This window comes from Typopeltis vanoorti, chromosome 24 (genome assembly GCF_054136105.1).
Source record: "Typopeltis vanoorti isolate ZY-2024b chromosome 24, IOZ_Tvanoo_1.0, whole genome shotgun sequence".
NCBI lineage: Eukaryota > Metazoa > Arthropoda > Arachnida > Uropygi > Thelyphonidae > Typopeltis > Typopeltis vanoorti.
Genome location: NC_143572.1, coordinates 78,527,292 through 78,547,305, shown reverse-complemented (window position 1 = coordinate 78,547,305; position 20,014 = coordinate 78,527,292). Strand labels below are relative to the sequence as shown.

The 20,014-nt window shown below is 35.0% G+C and overlaps 1 protein-coding gene across 1 annotated transcript in view; it reads left to right on the top strand.

Moving 5' to 3' along the window:
* The window catches only part of LOC150093426 (transcription initiation factor TFIID subunit 6-like), a 162,756-nt gene extending 143,930 nt beyond the window's left edge, over positions 1-18,826 (top strand). Inside the window, exon 12 of the mRNA XM_090413591.1 lies at positions 18,029-18,826. Within this exon, the coding sequence (XP_090269717.1) occupies positions 18,029-18,493 (465 nt within the window). The 3' untranslated portion in view covers positions 18,494-18,826. The remainder of the gene's footprint in view (positions 1-18,028) is intronic.
* The last annotated feature ends 1,188 nt before the right edge of the window (positions 18,827-20,014 follow it).

Below are 20,014 nucleotides of genomic sequence, written 5' to 3'. Positions count from 1 at the left end.
TTCTATGTTCTTACCAAAGTCTTCCCATGATTTTGTTTAGCTAGTTTTACACAGTGTTTACCTTTCTCACATTTGTCTCAGTATTCTCTAAGAGCACAAGCTGTCTTATTTGTCAGAAACTTTTGATATGCTTTCTTCTTTTCCTTCACTGCCTCTTTAACTTCTTGTGTCCACCATGGAGTTTTGATTTTTCTATCCCTGCAGATAACCTCACCAAATGCCACTCTGGCTGAATCAATCAATGTTTTCTTCAGGGCTTGCCACTGAATCTTCAAGGTTTGGTTCCTGTTCTCAAACTCTCATTTTTTCTTCAATAATGTTTGTGTATTTTTGTCTGCAGTTCATATCTGAGAGCTGCTCAACTTTTATTCACTTTAAAACTTTCTTACATGTTCTTCTTTTCAATATGAAATTCAATTTTATACTGCTCAAAACTAAATGGTGATTACTTCCAATTTCAAATCCTCTGTACACCTAGCGTCCTGCACCAGAGAGAAAACATCATTTTTGACAATAACATAGTCATTGAGACTTTTCTTATTCCTCGCATCTTCTCTCCATGTGAATTTGTGCACATTTTTCTGTTGGAACATTGTATTAGTAATAACCAGTCCATGTCCTGAGCAGAAATCCAACAGGTATTTGCCATTATTATTAGCTTGACTCTTTTCTCCAAATTTTCCCAAAATATTTTTGTATGTCTGACAATCATTTCCTACTCTATTTAGATCCCCCAACAAGAACCAATTTTTCATTGTGTCAGTTGCAGAGTTACTTATGCCATTTATGCCATGTCTGACAATCATTTCCTACTCTATTTAGATCCCCCAACAAGAACCAATTTTTCATTGTGTCATTTAAGAGTTACTTATGCCATGATGATAACTGTCTGCATGTAGACACAAGGATAATTGAAACAGTTAAAATAAGATATCTCAACCTGAGAATAAATAGGCCATCTTCAGTGACTGGGAGGCTAGTATGTACAAGGTAGAAAGTTAACGGATTATTCTCTATGCCTGAGCACAAATTCAGGAAACAAGAATTAGCTAAATTACACCATAGGGTTTTTATCAGCTAGGTTCTTCTGAATAGTTCAACAAATGGATCTGAAATATTTAAGTAGAATAGCACTTTCACCTGTTCTTCTATATAAGTCATTCTTAAAGAAACTAACTTAAGAGTAACATTCTAAGAGCTTTCTCCCTTTTTATTTTCTTTTATATGCTAAAGTGTTCTCTTGGTCATGTGCCACATACTCCTCCTTTCTATCCTGACTTGCTTTCTGTGTAAGCATAGTTGCTTCTATCCTGGTTACTTCTCTCCTTAGCCCTTTCTATTCTAGCCTTTTCTATCCCTACTGTAAAAATAAATGATTTTTTATTTTTTCTCTTTTTATTTAAGTTTATTTAAATTCCTATATGTTGAACTGTTCTTTGTAATATGATCCTTCAATATTATTTGTTTATCTTAAACAGTCGTAATGCCATTGTTGTTGTAATCTCGTTGCTTGAAATAGACCACTACCTATAATCCCTTCAGTCTATCAATTTATTCCCCCCCCCCTCCCCTCACAAGGTCGTGACTATGCTATTTCACGTTCGTATTTTAGAATTTAGGAATTGCCTCTGGCTGGAACCAATTCCTTTGTCTAAACAGCTGGCTTTTTCTCACCTTGATCTCTGAAAATTTATTTTTATTTACGACTGCAGCATCAGAAATCACGTAGAGAAATTGAATATCTTTCCAATACTCGCAAGAAAAAAGCCCAGCACAACACGGAAATATCTCTAACTTTATCTCTAAGTCAAGCAACATTTAAATCTACTATTTGTCAGTCATGGCTACTTTTACTCTTAAGGTCACACAGGTTCTATCTTTTTATGAGAAGTGCATTGATCGAGTAAGTTATTTGACAAACAACATTCTATTCATGCTAAATCAAAGTACATAAAAAAGTTTGCACTACACATACTAAATTAATTGAACTCAAATTCACTAATCAAAATTGACATGGAAAAAACAAAATTCACTTGTCTGGTTCTCCACTAGATTACTAGATTACTTAACATTTCTCGCTTAAGCTCAATGACTAATGCAATTAATTATGCTCACAGATCATTCCGACACGGGAGCAGACTTGCACATACTTTACATCAATTTAACGCAGACTATATATGATATTAGGCTTAACAGAACTTTCACATACCATTCCCTCTTCATTATACAACATCATCTAATTCCTTATAACTCTGCATCTTACTTCACAGTTGTTTTCAACAAATCGGCTTTTCGTCCAAAACAAAAAAAAATTCAGCAACCTTTGCCATTAATTTCACATCTAGGAAAATCCTACACAAAAGTCTTACTCGTTACTTTGTCATCCAGTTCATTACACAAGATCCTAGAGATCGTTGACACCTACTTTCCCATAAAATTCACACACAGGCACTTTTTATGACATTGATGATACTTCACATGCGGTGATCATCAAGGAATATAGCGGTGGGACTCCAGAGTTGATCAGCACTGCTATTACGAGCCTCCCATCGTCGTTGGGCTTCAGCTGGCGAGACGTGGATCCCTGTCCTTGGAACAGCAGGACATACTGGAAACTCCTCGTAGCTAGAGCAGGAAAGGAAAACCGGAACTGGAAAGCCTAGCCTTCGAAAGGCTCACGCCGACAAAACCTTGCACTGAAAAGCCCTTTTCCTTCGATTCATCCCCTTTTTATTTTGCTCTCCTGACTTTGGAACTCTCACAGATTTAATCGCCGGATTTTCTTGAAGGGGTCTTCTCAGCCACCTGTCAGTCGCTGAGTCAAGTTCAGAAAACCCGTACTTCGCTGACGTTTGCGAGTTGCGATTGCCTCAGGTCTTGCATACTAATTCTGTCTGAGTTGATTCTTTGTCTGTAAAATTTCTTATTACAATTTATTCTAACATTTTTTTTCCAGGTTTATTACAGAAAAATTTAGTTAAGTATTAATCAAAATACAAGTATATTAAATTAATTTTATTTCCCAAGTAAAATTGATATAGAAGAAATTTTATTCTAAAATCTTTCTATACAAGATTTTACATAGGCTTACTCTCTAAAAAAAAAAAATTTTAAAGAACATTTTTTAAAACCTCATGCCTGCATATTTTCTGGAGAAGTCCTGACTACAAACTTGTTAAAAATATACCCTTTAAATTTTAAAGGGTATATTTTTAACAAGGGCCTAAGTTTTTAAAGGGCCTAAGTTGTACCTCTTTGCACTATATGCTCTACTCTCATTATTATACCTATTTTCCTTGCTATCTCTTAAAGTGTTGAACCTAATTAATTCTCAATTAACCACCTTACCAGTGGTTTATGGATCAAATACGCATCCTCAAAAAGCTTTGTATCCATCATATAATTCAATGTAATATTAATGGTATTATAATTTTAATATGCACTTTGCATCCATGACAACTTGGATGTATATATACGTCCTGGCCTTTTAGAATTTAGGGATTGCCTCTTGCTGGAGCCAATTCCTTTGTCTAAATGGCTGGCTTTTTCTCACCTTGATCTCTGAAAATTTATTTTTATTTATGACTGCTATCAGAAATCGCGTAGAGAAATTGAATATCTTTCCAATACTCGCAAGAAAACGCCCAGCACAACACGGAAATATCTCTAAGTCAAGCAACGTTTAAATCTACTATTTGTCAGTCATGGCTACTTTTACTCTTAAGGTCACACAGGTTCTATCTTTTTATGAGAAGTGCATTGATCAGGCAAGTCATTTGACAAACAAAACATTTTATTCATGCTAAATCAAAGTACATAAAAAAGTTTGCACCACACATACTAAATTAATTCAACTCAAATTCACTAATCAAAATTGACATGGAAAAAACATAAAATTCACTTGTCTGGTTCTCCGCTAGATTACTTAACATTTCAGATCATTCAGACACGGGAGCAGACTTGCACATACTTTACAGTAATTTAACACAGACTATATATATGATATTAGGCTTAACAGAACTTTCACATACCATTCCCTCTTCATTATTCAACATTATCTAATTCCTTATAACTCTGCATCTTACTTCACAGTTGTTTTCAACAAATCGGCTTTTCGTCCAAAACCAAAAAAATTCAGCAATTTTTTTTGCCATTAATTTCACATCTAGGAAAGTCCTACACAAAAGTCTTACTCGTTACTTTGTCATCCAGTTCATTACACAAGATCCTAGAGATCGTTGACACCTACTTTCCCATAAAATTTACACACAGGCACTTTTTATGACATTGATGATACTTCACATGCGGTGATTATCAAGGAATATAGCAGTGGGACTCCAGAGTAGATCGGCACTGCTATTATGAGCCTCTCATCATCAGCTGACGAGAACTGGATCCCTGTCCTTGGAACAGCAGGACATACTGGAAACTCCTTGTAGCTAGAGCAGGAAAGGAAAACTGGAACTGGAAAGCCTAGCCTCCGAAAGGCTCGCGCCGACAAAACCTTGCACCGATAGCTCGTGCCGAAAAGCCCTTTTCCTTCAAATCGTCTCCCTTTTATTCTGCTCTCCTGACCTTGGAACTCTCACAGATTTAATCGCCCAGATTTTCTTGAAGGGGTCTTCTCAGCCACCCGACAACCGCTGAGTCAAGTCGGGAAACCCTGTACTTCGCTGACCTTTGCTGGAGTTGCGAGTTGCGATCGCCTCAGGTCTTACATACTAATCCCGTCTGAGTTAATTCTTTGTCTGTACAATTTCTTATTACAATTTATTCTAACATTTTTTTTTTCAGGTTGAGTTAAGGATTAATCAAAATACAAGTATATTAAATTAATTTTATTTCCCAAGTAAAATCAGTATAGAAGAAATTTTATTCTAAAATCTTTCTATATAAGATTTTACACTACCCTATTCTCTGTTCTATCCGTCCCCCTCTCTAAGGCTTGTATTTGTGCTTTATATCCGTGCTGATATTTGATGCAGGGCTATCTATTGTGTTACAACAAGAAATATTTGAGATCTTGTGAAAATCCAGTCATAGGGGTGTTGTGACCCAATGACTGGGTTCTAACGTCACTGAAAACTATGACATAATTTGTAAGACTTTTTTATTTTATATTTTGAGCCTTCTCTCCATGAGAATTTTTGTTCATATTTATGTTGAAACATGGTATTAGTAATGGGTAGTCCATGGCCTGAACAGAAATCCAGCAGGTACTTATAGTTTCTGCCTTTTTCTCTAAGTTATCTGCAAACATATTTCTATATGTCTGGTATTCTTTTTTTCTGCTCTGCTGTTTAGATTTTGAATAACTACCAACTGTTCCTTTCTCTGTGAGAGCCGCCTTCTTCTTTATAATCTTCTGTAAGACTATAGGCACAAGTAAATCTCATTGTTTGATTCCCCTTTTTAATGTTTGATACATAATTCTACTTGATATTCCCCCTCCCCCCCAAGTAAGATTAGTCACTACAACCTGGCAACTTACTGATTCTCATGGGATTCTATTTCAAGCCATGCCAGCCTGGCTGTCCAAGTGGTTAGCATATCCACTCTCCAGCCAAAAGGCTGCAGGTTCGAATCACACCGTGGGCATGGATGTTTGTGATTGTCTGTGGAAAAATTAGTGGTGGTGGTCGGCAGTAGATGCCGTTGGTGGATTGAGTGGTGTGGAGCAGGTGCCCTCCCTTGATGAGTCTTTGGACTCCCTGGAGGTGTCAAATAATAATAATAAAGCCATCAAAGAGTGGCTTGATCACAACTTATTAATCCTTCTAAATGGATGTCACTGAAATCAAATGATCTGACTTAATTAGATTTTTTTTTCTGCCATTTTAATAATGCTATCATTCCACAAATGCTGTTCTTACATAATTCAAGTCACCATGGAGCTTGCGACTTGCAGGCATGGGCATGGCTAACCCAGGGTCCCAGAGCTATGATCTATTTCAAAGCTTTTGGTCATACTTTTCTCCAACTCTTCCACTTCCTGCTTCTACCCTCTTTCTAACATTCTTCCTAATGAGGATTCTTTTCTTAAAACTTTCTGTCTGTCTCTTTTCTTGCTTACTAACCCCAGGAGGAGGTCCTCCATTCTCCCTAAAACTATTAGAGTACTCGAGGGCTAGGGGTGTTTCCTCCTCTTTCAACTAACCACTAATAGTTATAGTAGTGGGCAGCAGCGCTACTTGTATTAACCTCCTGTAGCATACATGTTACAATACTGTGATGTGGAAAGCAAGGGGAAACCACCACATTACATTCCCAAGTAAAAGCAGCAGTGGAAGTTAAAAATGAAATCAAGATTGGCAATGGAGACTTCACTGAAGGATTCATGCCTGGCAGGAGAAGTAACCGGGCCTCTCAGGTTGACAGCCAACAAAATCCTGATACTTATTCAAAAATGAAGACAAGAAATAAGCTGAATATTGGAACGTGGAATGCAAGAACACTGCTAGCACCAGGTAAAATAGAAAATGTGAAAAAAGAAATGGAAAGACTTGAAATAGACATTCTTGGCATTAGTGAGACGAGATGGGAGGGACAGGGTGATTTCTGGAGTGGAGAATTTTGGATAATATATTCAGGACAAAAGAAGGGTCAGTCAGGTGTTGCAATAATGCTTCATAAAAAAGTTGGAAAGTTAATCAGTACAATAATTAACTATAGTGACAGAATCATGGTGATAAGCATTCAAAATGAACCAGTAAACCTCAATATTATAATGGTCTACATGCCAACATCACAACATAGCGATGAAGAAATAGAAGAAATTTATGAACAAATAGAAGAAATCTGTAGCAGCTTTAAAGACAGAGACAATACAATAATAATGGGAGATTGGAATGCTATAGTTGGAGAAGAGAGCAATGATAATGTTTCAGGAAGATTTGGTCTTGGATGTAGGAATGAAAGAGGAAAGCAATTAATAGAATTTTGTACACAAAAACAGTTAGTTATAGCAAATACACTATTTCAAGTTTCAAAAAGAAGAAGATACACCTGGAAAATTATTATTATTATTACATCACACCTCCAGGGAGTCCAAAGACTCATCGAGGGAGGGCACCTACTCTACAGCTCTTCGTTTCACTACTCCAACAAACCTTCATCATCTAACACCAACACCATCTACTGCAGACTACCACCACTTTTACAAACAATCACAACATCCATGCCCTCTGCAGGATTCTGGTCAAGAAAAGATACAGAAACCAAATAAAAAATTGCAAAAGGCTATCCAGGTGCCGACATTAGTAGTGACCATAACCTTGTCTTAATGAAAACAGAACTGAAACATAGGAAAGATACAAATCAATAAGATGGAACCTTAAAAAATTAAAGAGTAAAGAAGTAAAGAGAGGATATCAAGAGGCAATCATAACATTCCAGAAAACATAAATAGTCAGAATAATATTGAAAACCAATGGAATATGATTAAAGAGTTAATTACAAATTCATCAAATCAGTTATTGAAAAATGCAGAAAAAGAAAAAAGAAAACATTGGATAACAGATGAAATATTTGGCCTTATGGATGAAAGAAGAAAATATAAAAATGCTGTTAAAGAAGATATGGCCAAATACAAATATCTTAAAAATCAAATTACAAGAAAATGTAGACAAGCCAAAAAAGGATACCTGGAAGAACAGTGTAATAACATAGATGAATTATTTAAAAAAGAAAACATAGAGAAAGCCTATAAAGAAATTAACAAACTGACTTTCAAATTTAATAAGAACAGCAAAAACAATGCCATCAAAGATGAAAATGGAAAATTACTAATAGAATCTGAGGATATATTAATGGAATGGAAGAATTATCTTGAAGATCTCTATAATGGTGACGAACTTGATGTTGATATCAGCATAGAAAATCAAAATGAAGATAATCTAGGACCCCCAACAAGGCAAGAAGAATTTGATAAAGCACTGTCCGAAATGAGTAATGGAAAAAGTCCAGGTGTTGACAATATTCCTATAGAACTGCTACAAAATCTAGATGATGAGACAAAAACCTTACTCTATCAATTAATAGCCCAAATCTATGATAGAGGAGAAATACCAAAGGAGTTGATGAAATCAACCATAATACCAATACCAAAAAAGAATAATGCAAACAAATGCAGCCAATTTAGAACAATAGCTTTAATCCCACATTTAGCAAAATTCTGCTAAAAGTTATTCAAAATAGAATTTATTCAAAAATAGATTGTCTATTGGATGAAGACCAATTTGGATTCAGAAAGAATAAAGGAACGAGAGAGGCAATACTCTGTTTAAGAACAATAATAGAGAGAAGATTAGACCTTAGTCAAAATACTTACATTTGCTTCCTTGATTTAGAGAAAGTGTTTGTTAACCAGCAAATACTCCTAAATTGTCTAACTAATATCGGCATAGATTTGAGGGATAAGAAAATAATTTATCAAATTTACAAAAATCAAAATGGACGGATTAAAATCAATGATAAGGAGAAAATAATAAATATAAGGAGTGGAGTAAGACAAGGATGTATACTTTCACCACTTTTATTTAATTTATATATTGAAAAGGCCATTCAGGAAACTAAAGATAAAATAAATAGTGGCATAAAGATAAATAGTGAGCAAGTCATGTGTATAAGATTTGCTGATGACATAGCCCTTGTAGCAGAAAACAGAAGAACGTTAAAAACAATGCTAGAATTACTAAATAATAACCTTGAAAAATATAAAATGAAAATCAACACAGATAAGACTAAAATCATTGTTACAGTCAAAATCCCTATCAATACAGAGCATATAGACATCAACAGGGAACAAATAAAACAAGTGAAAAGCTTTAAATATTTAGGAAGCCTAATAACAGAAGATGGCAGAACAAGAGAGAAGACATAAGATCAAGAATAAACAATGTAAAAGTCCAATTCTCTAAGATGAAAAGCATTTTAACAGGAAACCTCAACCTAATTGAAAAAAAAATTAGTAAAGACATTGATATGGAGCATTGCACTGTATGGATATGAAACCTGGAATCTAAGCAGAGAAGATGTAAGAAGATTGGAGGCTTTTGAACTGTGGTGCTGACGCCACATGAACAAAATAAAATGTACAGGAAAAAAAAATCAAACCAACAAGTCCTGAGAGAGATAAACGAAACAAGAACTCTAATTAAATCGATCAAAATTAGAAGGGTTTGGACATATACTTCGACATGATGGACTTGTGAAAAGAATAACTGAAGGCAAAATAGAGGGGAAAAGAAGAAGAGGCAGACCAAGGAAAAGACAGCATGGGTTTGAGGAGTTACCAGGAGGTTAAGAAGAAAGCCAATGACAGAGCGGAATGGAGGAAATTGCTGCTGAGCTACCAGTCCCAAGACTGATGCAACTGATGATGACATAATTCAAAAAGGACTTTTTTTTTTTTTTTTGAAAACTCTCAAACCAGAAGACAGTTAGACAGAGTAGTGATTTATAATTCAGTTCCTGGAACTCAGAGGGGAGATGCAATTGAAAATCTTCAAAATGGGCATAAATTTTGAATTCAAAATTTATGCCCATTTTGTATATATAGCATTTTATATATATATATATATAGCATGTATTTAAATTTTCACCACATCCTATATATAGCAGCTAAGCATTAAATATTATTGAAATGTGCATCCTACAAAATAGTAAAAGAAAATATCTGTTGCAGTTTTAAGCTTAAGGTGAAAGTGACTGAGATTCTACTGAAATGTTATTAGATATAAATTTTTGATATTAAGACAAGTCTCACAAGAAGTGAGTAATGCAAACTAACATCATCTGTTGTTCATCCATCCATCTTCAAGGCCCACCTTTTCTAATTGGGTTGTGGGGGCAGCAGCTACAAGAGGGACTTCCAATGGTCGCGATCCTCTGCCACCAAGCTCAGGTGTTCTGGTGGGACTCCCAGACGTGTCCACCCAAGGTTTGGATATAATCTATCCAGCGAGTCCTTGGCCTTCTGTGTGGCCTCCCACCCTCTGCTTGACAAAGAGGGCCTGCTGGGGGAGCCTCTCTTGTGGCATTCTGATCAGGTGCCCATACCATCGTAACTGTGATCTCTAACACGGAGAAGCAGCAGTTGAGTATTGAGGGTTTCCCAAATTGCAGAGCTTCTAACCTTATTGAGTCTTGTAATCCCCGCAACCCCTCGAAGGAACCTCATTTCAGCCGCTTGGATTCATTGTTGTTCATAAAAAGCAAAAAATTTGTATCTAAAACTAAAGCATGATGATCCGTATAATGGTATTTTTCAAGAAAGAAAAAATAAGTCATATATATTTATGTCGATAAATGTTGTTTTAAAATATTGTTGTTTATAAATATTTAACATAATGATTTTCATTGCAACATTTGAAAATAGCATTAAAATAGTTTCTGCAATATTGTCAGTAACAATGAAAGAAAAATTATCTTGTTCCACCCCAGTGATTTGAAAAATAAAAGACTGCAAATTTAGTAAATATATTCATTGCTAAGACATTTCAAAATAGATAATTTATATGTTTTATTTTTACACATGCGAAATTCATTTTTACCATGGAAACAAATAAATTGTACAGCAGCAATTTAAAATATTGAAAGACAATAAAAATATTTCAAGTAAAACAGTATACTTTAATAAGTCAAATGGACAATGATTTGGCCTTAATGACTCTACAGTTGCCATTAAGGGATTAATTGTGGAGCAGGGTAATTACATGATGAAAGCAATCACATTTTCATCCTTGATAATCCTAAGGTGGTTTCTCTAATTTCAACCACTTTGGTTGATAGGATGGCTGAATAGTAGTAAACGTGTATATTATTATACTTATATGGATAAAAAATTTATTTTATTTTGTTAATTAATTTACATTTATGTAAATTAATTAACATATAAGTTAAATAAAATTATACATTTATGTATAATTTTATTTTATTTTATTTTATTTATTATACATACATACATCTTCAAGGCCCACTCTTCCTAATTGGGTTGTGGGGGCAAAAGCTGCAATAGGAACTTCCAATGGTCACGATCCTGGTCACGATTTTATTTATTTCTTTATTTTTTTCCTCAGAGGTCATGCTAGGGTAAATGATTAACCAAAGCATTTAGATTTATCTTACTTTTGTGTAGCGTCATGTAGCTTGTATCCTGTGCATGTGTATTTTCCTAATGATGACTTGATACAGAGGTCATCATCAAGAAACACAGTGTTATTTTCATAATTAGAAGTAAAGTAACTACTCCAACGTGTGTTTTTTGTCTCCATAAATTCTTCACAATGAATTCAGTAATTTATACGTTATTTTAAAAGGACTGTCTGTGGTTGGTTTAAGAGTTTTATAGTCTCACCTCATTTAGATTATCTTGAATCATTTGCTAGTCTTGAATTAATGTTTTAAAAATTTTTTGGTGAGCTGTATTTTGTTCTCATTGTATATTGTATGTTTTGGAAATTCTGAATATCATATATTAATCAGAAAATATTAATTTTGTATACTGTTATATTTCTAACCATGATCAGCAAATAAACAATTGCTGAAAATAGTTGGTTGAAATATGGGAGAATTGTTTGGTTATTATATGTGGTGTCATTGTTTTTTTTGTTTTTTTTCCTCATATTTGTTAACTCTATACTAATAAACTGTTTTTGTCGGCATGTACATGCACACCAAGATGAATTTATAATGTGTGACTTGATTTTAAATTTTTACAGGTCTGGCAACATATTGATAAGGTAATCAGATTTGATTGATGTATATGAAATTTATTTTGAGTATTGTAGCATGTAATACCATTTTTTTAAAATTATTCTTTCTCCTAAATTTTGTAATTAAACTTACATAACTTAAGCTAATATTGTGATAAGGGGCATTTTAAAACCTCATAACTCTGAACACTGTTCCGCAGTATATCATTATCTACAGTTTCTTTCACAAATATGTAAAATTAATGCCATGAAAGGCCAGAGGTATTAGTCAGCCAAGAAGAGGCATCTGTTCTTGTTGGAGATCTGAATATTATCAAAGGTAATGAGAAGTGAAGTGATGTCTTTCTTGTGAGAAAATACAGGACTGTGTTTGGATAGCATTGAAGTTTATGGAGTTGTTTTCATTCTCGTTGGAGAATATCAAGGAGATCAGTGTTTAGGGCATTGGTTATGGAATATGTTGAAGCATTGGAATGTTTGAGCCCTACAAAGTGTCAAATGAAGAAGAAGAATGGAGCATACTGTGTGGAAAAGCTTATGTGTTTGCTGTACATGTTGATTGGATTTTAACGGTACAGATTGATAAAAAAATAACTATTTATTGACTTAATTGCTAATATTTCACTGGTATTCTATCCAGCATCTTCAGAGCACACAAACGAAGTTTGTTACAATAGCGAGACAACCACAGTCCGGTGTAACAGTGGAACTAGTATGAGCAATTATAGCGTTCAACACAAAGACTAAAGTCCTAATTAGGCGCCTTCTAAGTTGGAAAAAAAAAATAAGAGAGAAAGCAGGTATTAATTTGGTCTTAGGATGACTGTTTCCCAAATCTTTGGTAGATTTATACAGCCATACTTGTTGAGGTTTGGAGTATGTTTCAAGGCTTCTGTTGATTCCAGGAACAACCTCTCTGACTTGTAAAAGCTTCTGTGCAGCAATTGATCCTGTCTGCGGGGGGGGTCCAAAGCATGGTCTGCTAGACCCGACTTGTCATAGCGAAAGTGCTGGATATATTTTTTGTGTTCACTGAGGCAGATGTCCACAGTTCTTCCTGTCTGTCCATAGTAGGCTCGATGACATGAACAGGGCACTTCATTGATTCCAGATGTGATAAAGGAGAGAATCTGTCCTTAGGTGAACGGACGAGAGTTGCCAATTTCATATAAGGTTTAAATACGGTATGTGGTTGGTGTTTGTTAAGCACTCTGGATATCTTTTCAGATGTGCCTTTAATGTATGGGATGATGACAGTTTTGTTGTAGTCTTCTATGGTAGACAGTGGGGAGCATTTAGTATTTTATCTATCTTATGGGGATTATAGCCATTGGTCAGGAAGGTGTTGACATAGGTGAGAAAGTTCAGCAGTGAGAGCAATGTCATTGGAACAAATTGCTCTCACTGCTGCTCAATTTGTTACAAACAAATTTGTAACAAACTTTGTGCTCTGAAGATGCTGGATATTAAACCAGCGAAATATTAGCAATTAAGTCAATAAATAATTATTTTCTTATCAATCTGTGTTCACATCTATACCATTAAAATCCAATCAAAATGGAGCATACTGTTTACCAAACTGTAGATAAGATTCGAGGTAATTTATGTATTGGAGAATGAGTTACAAAAATAGTGATTCCTGAGGGGTGTTTCACTACTTGTAGGGAAATCTGAAGAGAGGGAGCATTGATCTATCATCACACAGTAAATAACTAGATTGAATGACTGACTTGCCACCAATTTCAAATGGTGGAAGTCACACCACAGGAGAACCACAAAGTGTAGAATCCACATTCATGAACACTACTTAATTGGTGGACCACTAGATGGAAAACAAAAGTTGACATTTAATTTGTCCATTAATTTCAGGAAAACGCATGAGAGGACAATGGGTTCATAATTTGATGGGTGATATTCACTTCCTTATTTTTGGGATTTACTGAATATAAATTTACTTCCATGCTATAAAGCAAGCATTTGAGTATGAAATATTGTAAAGATTATATAAGAGGGTATTAATTCTGGAGCACAAATTTTGTGCACAGTCTGTGAAGGGATAATATCAGGAACAAAAGACTTATTGGTATTCAGGCCACTCATAATTTTTCTGATTTTTTTTTGGCAAAAGATCAGAGGAGGAATGCAGTAAGATGTTCTTAGTATAGAGAGGTGATATGCCTTGGTCATCTGTTCTGAAATTAGAGATAAATAATGCTTGGAGGTGATCTTTATTTTTATGAGATGTTACAGTGGTACTATCAGAATGTGAGATAGGTGGAAACATGGAAGAGCTTAAGTTATGTCCAGTAGCAAGAAATGGACCAGAAATTTGACTGCCTTGTCAAAGCATTTTGACAGGAGGCATTTTGCCTGTTACCATTACTTTTTCATATGCATTACATAGCTTATTTAACACCACCAGAGAGAGACAAGACATTATTATACAATATTGTCAGATCTCGTATTTTGGTCCTCAATATTGTCATTGATTGGTACTTCTTACTGTACCAATCCACTCAGATTTTCGTCTCTGGTTCGTTTTCATGACATCCTGATGCGGAAAAATAAAGGGGAAGGGAGGAAACACTTGTTTTGCTAACCTTTCTACTCCCATTCTGTTCAGTGACCACACCACCTAAGATTTGCTCTGCTCACACATTCCTGAATGCTAACAGTGTCAAGTTGCTTCTTAATATATATATATATATATATATTTTTAATATGATTCTGCCATTGATGCAGTTTGTTCACTCCCTTATCTTTCTCAGAACTCTCATATGTGGTCAAGCATTTTATTTCTAACCAGCTCTCAGATCTCTAATAGTTTCCCAGATTTTTGGTAATGTAATGTACCCATATTTGTTTAAGTTTTCAGAATCTGTAGCACTGTGGCAGATTCCAGATAGTCTCTCTAGTTTATATCTGTTTCTATATAAGAGAGATTTTTTCCCCATTCAGTGTAATGATCTATATCCATGGCATGGTCTATCACCCCAGAATGGCTGTAGTGCAGACAATCTCAAATATATATTAAAATTGACATAATAGCAAGTTTGATATAGCCCTTTTATTCACTAATGTGCCCTTTAAAGAAACCTGAAATCCCACTCCTACTCTGTCTCTCATCCTCTCCTTTGACATATCAATCTTATTAACTCTTAGCATACACTCTGGCTATTTTACTTAACAGGGAAAATCTCCAAGTAAATCAAACGCACAGCTGTGGGTTATCCCCATCTCTCTTCCCCCCTCCTTGCCAATCTTTTCACGGAATATTTTGAAATTCTGCCCTTCTCAAACCCACAATATGGCTATGCTACATTATTGATGTATTTTCCATTTGATCTCACAAGGGATGTTTTGAAACATTTTAGCATATCTCATTAGCCAACACTCTCAAAGATCTATTTCACCATAGAAGCAGAAAACAATAACCTATATGTCCTTCTTTGACAGTGTAGTCACCTGGCTACACAACAGATCCTTATCGTTTGCAGTCTACAGAAAACCTACTTGCACTGGAAGGTATATTCATCATTTATCACACCACCACTATCCCTCCCTGCAGCATAGTGTTATCAAAACCTTGGCAAATAAATCTAGAACCATCTGCTCAGACCACACTAGTGCTGGCCACTAAAATTGATCACATTCAGGACATACTTTTTTGGCAGTAGCGTCCTCTTTCACAAAATCAGCAGAGCTTTCTTGGCCACCTCTACCTTCCTAGTTCTCAAAAAATTAGAACACAAAAAATCCATTGTTATTCCCTATATCAGGTGCAACTAAAAAAATTGCATGCATTCTTAAAAAGTATAACATACAGACCTCCTTCAGGCCATACCAAAAATTTGATCACCAAAAGAATTTCTCCATCATCTAGATCATCATGTATCTAGTATCATCCAGTATCCATTGCTCCTGCAGACTTACCTACTTAAGACAAGCAGGATGAACTGCTAATATCCATCTAGAAGAACATTGAAATTATGTTCATCATATCTGTTCTGGTTTTTAAGACCATGAAATGGATAAAGGCATTTCATTTACGAGGGTGGTCTGAAAAGTTCTCGGCCTCACAATGAAAAAACCGATTTATAATTTCAAAATTATTTTTATTTTTTAACATAATCTCCCTTAAGACTACATTTATTAATGGAATAAATGTATTCCAGTGCCATTATCCCATCCCTGTAGTGGTTCTCAGTAAGATCTGCAAAATACCCCTCTACAGCTGCAATCACCTCTTGATTCGAAGAAAAATGCTGACCAGCAAGGAAGAGTTTTAGTTTTGGAAAGAGATAGAAGTCAGAGGGAGCCAAATCTGGGAAATAGGGTGGATGTTCCAACAATTCATAGTGCAGATCCCTTAATTTTTGAATTGCCAAAACACCTTTGTGGGCAAGTGCATTGTCCTGATGAAAGATGATTTTTTTCTTCTGCAAACCGGGTCTTTTTTCATGAATTTTTTTGTCTAGTCTGGTTAAAAGATCGGAATAATATTCCCCGGTAATTGTTTTACCCTTTTCAAGATAATTAATAAACAAAATGCCTTTAACATCCCGAAACACCGATGCCGTGACCTTTCCTGCTGATGGAACTGACTTTGTCTTCTTTGGCACTGAACAACCAGCTTCTGTTCACTGTTTTGACTGCTGTTTGGATTCTGGTTTGTAATGGGCAATCCAAGTGTCATCCATAGTAATAAATTGATGCACAAAATCAGTTTTATTCTTGTTAAAACCCTCCAAGCACTGTTCAGAGATTTTCATGCAAGTGTGTTTTTGATCTGCTGTGAGCAAGCATGGCACCCATCTTGCACAAAGCTTTTTCATATGCAATTCTTCATGCAAAATATATCCTACACGTTCTTTTGAAATGCCTATAGTCTCAGCAATTTTTTGCACTTTGACTCGCCAATCATCCAATACCATATATTGGATAGTATAGAAGGCAATATGGCAGAATAAAAGAGGTGGAAAAAATTTTGTACATACCTTGTTTTTGGTTCTATGATGCCTTCCAATTCCAAGATCTTGCTGAAGGTTGTTTATAAATGGGGGGGGGGGGGGACATGGGGTTGCGTTTTGACGTGGGAAATAATAACATTGGAAACCCGGGTTACTATTAATAATATATATATATATTATTTTGTTTAGGGCCGCATTTTTTGTGGGGGAGGGGGGGGAACGAAGGGGAAGAATATCCTTATGTGGAAACTGGGACTAAGGATATTCTTCCCCTTCGTTTCCCCACCCCCCACGCACACAAAAAATGTGGCCCTAAACAAAATAATATATATATATATTTATATATATATATATATTATTAATAGTAACCCGGGTTTCCAATGTTATTTCCCACGTCAAAATGCAACCCCATGTTTTTCCCCTCCCTCTCTCTATTACCCCCCCCCGTTTATAAACAACCTTCAGCAGGATCTTGGAATTCTAAGGCATCATAGAACCAAAAACAAGGTGTGTACAAAATTTTTTCCACCTCTTTTATTCTGCCATATTGCCTTCTATACTCACCCATAATGCCCTAAAAATATATATATATATATACCCCTTTTTTGAGTAATGTTAGCCAATGTATTAAAATAAGGGACACTCCTAAACAAAAACAGGCTATAATAGTCATAATTATATTAATAGTGTTTAAGAGGAGTAACATGGGAATTTTCCCAGAAACTATACTTAATAATATAATGTATTCCTTCAAATCATTTCTTATGTCATTTATGTACAAAATAAACAGTGGTCCAAGTAAAGTACAGAGCCCTGTCATGTACTGCTAGTCATCTTCTTTCTCCTGGATTTTGCATTTTCCATATACTACTCTTTGGCATCCTTCCATATCACCAACTTCATATCTTTCCCCTATTTCTTCCAATTTGTGTGACAGAGTTGTAGTATCCTGTCCTCTGACATGGTCAGAGATGTGAAAAGTAGTGCAATGAAAGCATGCATGCAGCTGCTATGGACAAATTTTAATTCACTGTTAATAAAACTCTGAAATAAAAATAACTGAAACAGTAGATGTTACCAGTTTTGTACTGAAAAATATAACCACTTTAGATCAAGCAACTTATTATTTTCTGTAAGAATGTTCTTGTTTGCCTAAGTTTTATAGAATTATATATACTTCTCAATGGTTATAAACCTTGGTTATGTTGCTTAAACTTTTCTTATTCATTTTTCATAATTTGTGCTTTTTTCCCTTTTGGACCGCTTGTTATTTGTTGTTTAAAAGTCCTTAGTATGATATACATTTTATATTTTTTAAAATTCATACATTTCTATTTATTTCAGCCACGATTACTTCAAACTAATCCTCGAACCCCTACCATTGTCACTGTTCCTCGTACATCAACTGTTTCATCTGCTCCTTCTCAAAAGTATGTTCTCCTTGCCTCACCTAGACCACCAACTCCTATCTCCACTATTTCCCAGAGTACATTAGGTGCATCTAGTACAGGCAGTACTACTGCAACTTTAGTCAAGATTGTCACAGCCAGCACAACTCAGAGCTTGCCAGCTAAAGTAGTAACATCAACAGCACCAATGGCCAAAGTTGTAGTTGTAACTATGTCACAAGCTGCACCAGGCTCTATTGTTGTATCGCAGGCTTCAAGTGGTGGAACACCACCTGTACCCACAGGTGAAATCCCAGTGATTAAAACAGAGGCAGATAGTCCTCCACCAAATAGCCAGCCAGCATCCCCTGAATCCCTTATTGTATTTAATAATACTGACACAGGAATGGACCAAACATAATCATAGATTAACTGTAATATGACCATTAGAAATCATTTTGTAAATGTCATTTCATTTCTTTGCATCTGCACAGTTGCCCATGTTGAATGTCATGAATACAGTTAACTCTCACTATAGCAAATGCCATCATGAAAGGTACTGATGCATGTGTACCTAAACCAAATTATATTTCCCCTAAGGTAATTTTTTTAACATGGCATGGCCAAAAAGAGATCACCTTTTCTTTATTTTAATTAGCTAAGTTAATTGATAGAGAATTAAAAAGTAATAAAGAAAATACATTTTAATTTTGTATAAATAGTTGTTATAAGATTTTTAGGATACAATTAAGATTTTTATATTTTGAGACAAAGTTGAATTTTTGTTTTTTATAAAACAGTGAAATATTTTAAAATCTGTTCTGTTGTTTAATATAATTGATAGTTTATCTTTTTTTTTATTAATATAATTATACTGTTTTTTTCATATTTTACAGAATATGTAATTCTTCTTTTCAAAAACAAAACAACAACAAAAAAGATATATTGACGTGAATTAAATTCCCAGAGTGCCTGTAAAAACTATTATCTTACCTGTGGACTAGTGGCTACTATCATCTTTGAAGCAATCCCCTTGTATGGTTCAAAATATTTCTGGAGCTCTTATGCTGAAATGTTTTTATTACTCTTGCAACATGACATAGGTTTTCTGATATTTCTGATATCCAATGTCCTTTCAAGAAACTCTTCAGTTTTGGGAACAGCAAAGAGTTGCAAGGAGGGCCCAAGGTTGGGGAATACAGATGACTGTCCAATTTTGTGATTAATGTTTAGCCATAAACTCATGTACAGAGGCACTATTGCAATGGGTGATCCAATTGTTCATTGTCCATTTCTTCTACATTAACCATACATTTAATCATTAGTCATGCCAAACTTATTGCTGCACTCTTTCCACATTTTCACTTTAGAGTTTGCTGTCGCTTAGTTCTTTTATTATCTCTCACATCTTTCTGTCCATTTTTAAACCTCTTCTGCTACTCAAATACACTAGACTTTTTCTTGGCATCACCATAAACATTTAACATATCTAGAATTGCAGTTGTGCTTTTGCACAGTTAACATTGCACAACGCTTGATGTTATTGTGCTGTTCTAAATTCTGTTCATTTATCTGCTGAAAGCAACAAACACACACATATATAAACTCGACCATAATGTGTCACTACTCACTCAATTGTTTTGATATCACTCAAGGCAATAACACAGAGTCTCAACATGGATAGTCACATGATCCTGCTTGACTTGCCATATGCATGATAGGACGAGGCTATTCTGGGAATTTAATTGTCACACCTTATATATATATATATATATATAAGCAGTGAATAATATCAACTGAAATTTTTAAAATAGTCAGTAATTAACTAACAAATAACTTTTTGAATATTCTAGTCATCTCAGTTCTAGAACTCAAAAATGATTGTTTTTGCTAATTTTTGATTGAGTGAGGTGAAGTGAGAGAGAGAGATTTGATTAAAAAT